Genomic DNA, 8229 nt, shown 5'->3' with positions numbered 1-8229 from the left:
ATGAACCAATCAGAATAGATCGATTGTGGACCTTTAGATTTAATTTAAAGAGTGGTCAAGATTGTGATCCGCGTACTTGATTCTAATTGGCTGTTTGCAACCTAAATATTTCTTTTGTTTTTGTACATTTTTTCTTCTTGTTTAATGGTTTAATTTAAAATTTTGAAAGCTATAATATAACAAAAATTTGATTTTTAATTTAAAATTTAGGACTAAGAATATATATATACTTTGACTTTAAAATTAATGGTGGTCCACATCTTTGTGAAATGAACCAATAGAAAAAAAAATGGTTTGTAGTTTAGGGTTAAGGGTTTGATATTAAATTTTTAAAACCAGAATTGAAATATTATTTTGAAAAGTAAAGCTTTCTGTAATATAGGTCTGGTGTTTGGAGTTTGAGGTTTAACAGTATATTTAAAATTATATTTGTAGCTTATGTTTGTGTTTGAAATAAAACTTAACTTGGGGTTTAGGGTTTCATAGAGAGAACTGAATTAAGTTTAGTGTCTGGGCATTATGTATCCAAATTAATTTAGGTATTCATAGAGATGACTGGAAAGATTATATACTTTTGTCTTAGTCATAAATTTCTACAAAATGTTAATTTTGAAATTTATTGTAAGTTGTGAATGTTGGAATTTAGGGCATGTTTAGGGTTTAGAAGTTGAGGTAAAAAGTATTGTTTTTGTTTTTTTTTTCTCTGATCTATTCCTAGTGTTAGATTCTTTTTATCATATTATTTGTTGGGTTATCTTTGGATTTTATGAAGAAATATTAAAAATATATTTTTGGAGTATGATTAATAGTATTTCTAGACATATATTAAAAACCTAATATTATTTTAAATTGAGCTGGTTTCGAGTGTGATTCAACACCCAATATTATTTTAAATGTGTACTTTTAAAGCTAGAGATAAAAGAACAAGTAATATAAATTGACTGTCTTTACAATTTTGGCTACTTGTCTCAATATTCAGTATTGCTTTCACACAGAGAGTTCAAGCTCGTTGCCCTCGAGTCTCCTAAAACGATGAACCAAAAAATGAAAGGCCGAAGCTCTAACACACAACACGTCATCATCATACCTCAGCCACAGGACCTACACTCACAAAAAGAACGTCACAATAAGAGTCAAAACTCCTCGAAACGTCTGTGGCACGGACAAACCTATATCATTTGCTCACAATTGCTAAAGTCTTCAACTTGTTTAGTCTTCCTCTTGTAGTAAAGCATTCATCTTCTTATCTAATAACTCGTCAAACCACAAATCAAGCACCATTCAAAATGAAATTAAAGCAAGGGTTCCAGGTCTGAACCTTAATTTCATTTAAACCTCAATTTCAATAATCTAAATGTGAGTTAGAAACAAAATTCACAGAGACAGAACCTAACCCAAGAAGCGTATACATTACAATCGAATCATCTGCAATCGAAATCAATTAACTGAGTCAAAGGCAAGAAACAAAAGGGTGAAGCAGTTCGAATCAGATGTCAAGTAAACCATCACCTGAGATGGATAGTTCGGAGACACAGTGACGAATCCGGAGATGCAGCGGCGTTGCCGGAGCGGCAGATGAGCCAGCATATGGAGTAGATCTGATTCGTCATCCATCGAAGCCTCTTCTCGTCCTCTGCAGATGAGCCACCTTGCCACTGGCACTGCTCCGCCATCTCTGTTTGTCACCTGCCATGAAGAAACTGACTGGCAAGCACGACGGAGAAGAGATGGAGACGAAGAGAATGAATTCGCGAGAGAGAGGTGGAGACTCCGGTTTACTTTTCTGAGAAACAATACAAAGTCATCTCAGCGAATCTGAGAAGTGTTTTGGTAGTAAAATATATATATATTTTTTTTCTTTAGTTTTGGCGGACAAAACTAAAATAGTAGTGTATATTAGTTTTACATCAAAATAATTACAATTAAATTATCATAGACATCAAGAAGAAAATGGCTCTCGAACGATGGCTAGGGTTCTCAACCAAAATACCCAGATCTGCTTCACCTCTTCAAATCTAAAAGCTGCAGACCCTAGAAATCATTCAGCAAAGGCAAGAAGAAGCCAAGCTGCTCCCTTTAAGCTTCAATAGCTCTCCTTTTCCCCAAATCTCATTCGACCCGTCGATAGTAGTTCTCAGATCTATCCGATTTGGTTTTCTCATTAGGCCTTTGTGGCTTCAAATCTCTCGTTTTCACCTTCAAAGTTCTGTCTTTTGAAAATGATTTCCTCCGCAAGATCCCGTTCTGGATAAGAATCAGAGGTCTGTCTATTCACCTCCTTAAGAAGCAAGCGGTTGAAAGTCTGGTTGGGCCCCTGGGAAAGGTGGAGACAGTAGAGTTACACGCAAAAAACTCATAGTCAGTGGAATATGTTCGATCGCTCGTTTGGATAAACTCTGATGAACCCCTCCAGTTCAGGAGGATAGCAAGATTCAAGTTTGGGGAAGTGATTTCAACCGAGCTGGAATATAAGAGACTTATCAAAAATCTGTTTTCTTTGCAAACGTCTCACGCATGATCAAACAAGATGCCCACTTCAAGGCCAACCCCAAGGTCAACCCCTTAGAAGAAACATCCCAGCAAAGGCGTTTGCGGAAGAAGGCTCTGGTTCTAGGAGAGGAACACAAAGAGGAACACAACCCAAAGAGGGCACAGCCCCCCGTCCTAGCCAGTCTCGCGCAGTCTCTACGAGAAGGACATCCAATACTTCAGGTCAAAGGAGGAAAACGGATAGGAAAGGGAAGGGCATAGCAAATGCTTCCATTCAAGTATGGAAGCAAAAAGAAGTTCCAGAAACACCGAAAGGAACAAACTCAAAGAGCACAGGAGAATCCTCCGTTCCGGTCAACAGAAGATCGAGCTCCTCTGGAAAGAAAAACTCTTATTGTACTAGATCACCCTCCTCTAGTCCTCCTAAGGAGCCAATCTCTGTCTTTGAAAGGCTAGGAAACAATGAAGACAGACCTCCCGAAGTATTTGGGCTGAATGCACAATTGGAAATAAGGACTAGTGGCTCTAAAGACTTATCAGCGCAGAAGGATTCCCATGAAGGAAGATCAAGCAAGGGAAGCAAAAGCCCCCCCCCCCCCCCCTCAGTTTTTGAGCGTCTTGGGTCTCTTTCCAGAAGCTCCTCGGGGAAGAAAAGGAGTAGTTTGGAAACAACAAACTCTAAAAGACGGCGTCTAAACAACTGTGGAGATCGAGAAGCAAAAAATTCCCGCATCGAAGCTCAGGAAGCCTCAGTGTTTCACAGGCTAGGAGTCACGGGAGGCGACTCTGGAGGAAAGCTCTCAGAAAACCAATCTCATTATGCTCTCATGGCAGCATCTTGCCCGAACCACTCTGTCCGTAGGATAGTACTCGGAAGTGGCAAAATCTTGGAAGAAGGGTTGATGAATAATTCCAACCCTTCAAAGTTAATATGAGAATTCTCAGTTGGAACTGTCAGGGGTTGGGGAATACCCCTACAGTTCGACATTTACAGGGGATTCTTGGTCAGTTTCCTCCTGAAATTTTATTCCTCAGCGAGACCAAAAACAAGAGAAGTTATCTAGAAAGTTTAGTGGAAGTTTTGGGTTACCACAATCTGCAAACAGTGGAACCCATTGGTATTGGTGGAGGTCTAGCAGTGATGTGGACAGAGAGTTGTAAAGTGGAGATACTGCAGACAAACAACAGATTAATGGATTTGAAGATTCTCTGGCAGGACAAAAGCTTCTACCTCACATGCGTATATGGGGAACCAATCAAAGGGAGAAGAAGCGATGTCTGGGAGAGAATCACAAGGATAGGTACACTCAGAACCGGACCGTGGGTAATGACCGGAGACTTTAATGAATTGATTGACCCATCTGAGAAGCTTGGAGGTGCTGAAAGAGGAGAGGAAGAAGGGAAAGATTTCAGACAAATGTTGAGAGCCTGCGGGCTATGGAACATCCAAAACATAGGTTATCAATTCTCATGGGCAGGTACAAGAAATAATGAGACAGTTCAATGCAGGCTCGATCGAACAGTCGCTAATCAGGAATGGTCTGACATGTTCCCTCAAGCCTTAGCTACCTACCTTCAAAAAGTCTGTTCAGATCATAGTCCGGTCCTGACCACCTTAGTGGAATGTTTATGGAAGAAACGCGCAAACTTCAAATATGATCAAAGATGGATCAAACGCGAAGGTTTCTTCGACACAATAAATCATTCTTGGAAAAGACAAGCTTCAGGGCAAGGTAGCTTGCTAGGGAAGATAGCCACATGCAGAAGAGATATATCAATCTGGAAACGAGGAGCAAAACCAAATTCAGCACTCAGGATCCAGGAGCTACACTCCAAGATTGATGAAGCAACAAGGAATTGTTTTGCGAACAGAGAGGAGCTAAGCAATCTGAGGGAAGCGTTAAACGAAGAATACTATAATGAGGAAAACTTTTGGAGACAAAAGAGCAGACTCAATTGGCTAAGATCAGGAGATCGAAACACCAAATTCTTCCACGCTGTCACAAAGAACTGCAGAGCTTAAAATCGCATCCTCAGCCTGTTTGATGAAAATGACGTTGAGTGGTTTGATGAAGACAACTTAGGGAAGATCGCTGACAGACATTTCAAGCTTTTGTACTCCTCAGAGGATGTAGGGATTGGCTTGGACAGCTGGACTGACATTCCACCGATCATTACAGAAGAGCAAAACATCAGTCTGATAGCTCCTGCTACCAAAGAGGAAGTTAAAGCCACCGTTTTTGACATCAATCCCAACAAGTGCCCAGGCCCCGGCGGCATGAACGGCTTCTTCTTCCAGCAGTTTTGGGAAACAATGAGCGAAGACATCTTCACAATGGTCAACAACTTCCTCAGTACCGGAAAGCTTGAAGATGGAATCAACAAGACAAACATATGTCTCATTCCCAAGAAACTGGAAGCAAAAAAGCTTGTTGATTTTAGGCCTATAAGCCTGTGTAACATTGCTTATAAGATAGTTTCAAAGCTCCTTAGTAAGCGTCTTAAGAGTGTACTCCCTGATTTAATCACAGAAACTCAAGCGGCTTTTGTCGAGGACAGGCTTATCTCAGACAACATCTTTGTGGCTCACGAACTCTTACACGCACTAAACTCCAACAACAGCTGCTCCTGAGACTACATTGCAGTAAAAACTGATCTCTCAAAGGCCTTCGACAGAGTTGAATGGTCTTTCTTGGCAAGAGCAATGAGTACACTGGGCTTCTCGGAGCTGTGGTGCAATCTCATTATGGAGTGTGTCTCCACAGTAAAATATCAGGTCCTCATCAATGGCAACCCGTATGGAGATATCACTCCTACAAGAGGAATTAGGCAAGGAGATCCTCTCTCTCCTTATCTATTTGTGATCTGCACTGAAATGCTAGTCCAAAAGTTGCTGAAAGCTGAGAGCCGGGGAGAAATTATGGGTTTGAAAGTGGCAAGAGGAGCACCAGCCATCTCACACCTCCTCTACGCAGACGATAGCCTTTTCTACTGTAAGCAATCTGACGCAGAGCTAAATAAGCTAACTGAGATCCTACAGGAGTACAGTCTAGCGTCAGGACAACAGATAAATTATCAGAAATCCAGTATCTACTTTGGGAAAAACATCCCCTTGGAGCGTCGAGAGATAATCAAGCTGAAGCTCGGAATGGAGCAAGAAGGAGGAGATGGCATCTATCTAGGCCTCCCTGAGTCGTTTGGAGGTTCCAAAGTCAGAATACTGAGTTTTCTCAAGCAGAGACTGGAGGAGAAGGTCGGTGGTTGGCAAAATCAATTCCTGATCTCCAGGCGGGAAAGAGGTACTACTGAAAGCAGTAGCGCTTGCATTACCAACATACACCATGTCATGCTTCCTCATTCCAAAGACCATATGTAAGCAAATCTCTTCGATTATGTCGGACTATTGGTGGAGGAATAGCAAAGCATCTAGGGGAATGCACTGGAAGAGCTGGGAGGCTTTAAGTTCACCAAAGGAGAAAGGCGGTCTTGGCTTTAAAGACTTGGAAGCTTTCAATATAGCTCTCCTTGGGAAGCAATTATGGCGCATGATCACTCATCCTGAATCCCTTTTTGCTCGAGTTTTTAAAAGAAGATATTTCCGCAACTCTGACCCCCTAAACGCTCCCATGGGATCAAGACCCTCCTACGCATGGAGAAGTATGCATGCGGCTCAGCAGCTGATCAGACAAGGGGCCAAAGTGATAATAGGCAACGGCCGCAACACCAATATATGGCAGGAGAGATGGCTAGGAAGTAAACCAGCGTATCCCATTGATTCCACAAAGCTCATTCCAGAGCAATATCGTCACTTCCTATCACCACAGACGACAGTGAGCGATCTGATGTCCTCTTCTAATAAAGAAGTGAACACGAGCCTGATAAGAAACCTGTTTCCTCTGGAAACACAGCTCAAGATTGCTCATATAAACCTCCACGGCGACAAAGGTGACGATATCTACAGTTGAGAGTTTACAAAGACCGGTCACTACACAGTGAAGTCTGGCTATTGGGTTCTCAAGAATATCATTGAGGCAGAGCATAAGGGCACAACAGTCGACCAACCAAGTCTTGATGGTCTCTACCAAAAGATTTGGAAACAACAAACGAGTCCAAAGGTACATCACTTCCTATGGAGATGCATAAGTGACGCATTACCAACAGCAGCAACGATGAAACGTCGTCATATCTCAAAAGAGGGTAGATGCATGCGCTGCTCCATGGAAAGCGAAACCGCGAATCACATACTGTTCCAATGCCCCTACGCACGCCTGGTCTGGGCAATGTCTCCCATTCATGCCCCGCCTGATGGTATAATGTCTGACTCGCTATATTCAAATCTCTGTCGTGTGCTGAGCTTACAGGCACAATACCCTCAAGAAGATGTAAATGCAGAGCTGATTCCATGGCTTTTGTGGCGTATCTGGAAGAATCGTAATGCTTTTGTTTTCCAAAACAAAGACTACACTGCTTCAGATACTGTCAACAAGGCCATCGAGGACATGAAGGAATGGAAGGAAGAAAGGAGGAAAGTGTAGAGGTTAAAAAATCTACAAGCAACAGAAAGGTGTTCAACTGGAAACCGCCAATGCAAAGCTGGATCAAATGCAACTCCGACTGTTCTTGGAGCAAGGAACACCAGAATCAAGGCATTGGTTGGATAAGTAGAGATGCTACTGGTCGGTTGCTGTGGGCTGGAGCTCAACGGTATCGAGGAATGGGATCACCAATAGAAACTGAAGCAACAGCTCTCAAATGGGCAATGCAATCGATGTTGAGACTGGGATACACTCAGGTCATCTTTGAAACAGATTCTATGGTTTTAGCGAGGATGATTTCGGGAAAGGAACCTATTTGGCCAAAGCTCAATCCAATCATCCAAGAAATCTCCCATCTCCTCTCGACATGCCGGAGCTATAGGGTCGAGTATTACTCACGAGATGGTAACAAGTCGGCATATAGGATAGCGAAGGAAGCTCTTTCTTTTATGAATTATGTTCCTAAGTTGTATTCTATGGTGCCAAGTTGGTTAAAACAGATCTTTGAGGTGGATGTACCTATGTTAAGAGTGAACAATGATGTAGGTCCAATCCCTTTTGGTTAATAAAAAGTAGAAGTTGAGCCAAAAAAAAAAACTAAAATATTAGTGTTATCGTAAACAAAATTCGCGAATTCATTTATCCGCTTAATAAAATTTTATCCTAGCGTTAATTTAGTGCTACGATAGAGTTACCGTCCCAACTTCTTACTTTTAATAGCAGTTGGTAAATTCGTGCTACCGCGAACTGCTAAGGAGCTGCAAACATCGATCGATACAGCCCAGCCGGAAGTAGGTAAGTTTTCTCTGTCCAGGCCCGCTAATGAGAAAGTAGTCCAAACTGAACTAAATGGTCAAACGAGCAATAAAGTTAGCCAAACTGAACAGGGGACTGAAATCCCTGTTAAGGAAAATTCCACCTTAACTAAAGGTGAAGATATAAAATTGTCCATACAAGACTACCTTGATCCTGGTAGGACCTATTCCAATAGGTCCGCTATCAAAATACCAGGAGACGATACCAAAAAATCTAAGTTTAATGCAGATTACTACCGTATGGTTCGTCAAAACCCATTCCGTGGATCCCTCCCAGAGCACCTTCACATTGAAACATTGGAAGAATTAATACTAGATGAATATGACCGTTGCAAACTATTCTCATTGTCCTTAGAAGGAGAAGCCCTCAGGTGGTTAAACTGTTTAGC

General features: G+C 41.7%; 1 protein-coding gene across 1 annotated transcript; it reads left to right on the top strand.

Moving 5' to 3' along the window:
• Positions 1–7075: 7075 nt before the first annotated feature.
• On the top strand, positions 7076–7591 carry LOC117126099. The gene has a single exon (XM_033273490.1). It carries the CDS (start codon positions 7076–7078, stop codon positions 7589–7591), a length of 516 nt encoding a protein of 171 aa, XP_033129381.1.
• Positions 7592–8229: the final 638 nt, after the last annotated feature.

Source organism: Brassica rapa, chromosome A06, assembly GCF_000309985.2.
Source record: "Brassica rapa cultivar Chiifu-401-42 chromosome A06, CAAS_Brap_v3.01, whole genome shotgun sequence".
Lineage (NCBI taxonomy): Eukaryota > Viridiplantae > Streptophyta > Magnoliopsida > Brassicales > Brassicaceae > Brassica > Brassica rapa.
The sequence above is the reverse complement of the archived record's forward strand: the minus strand, read 5'-3'. Positions and strand labels throughout refer to the sequence as shown.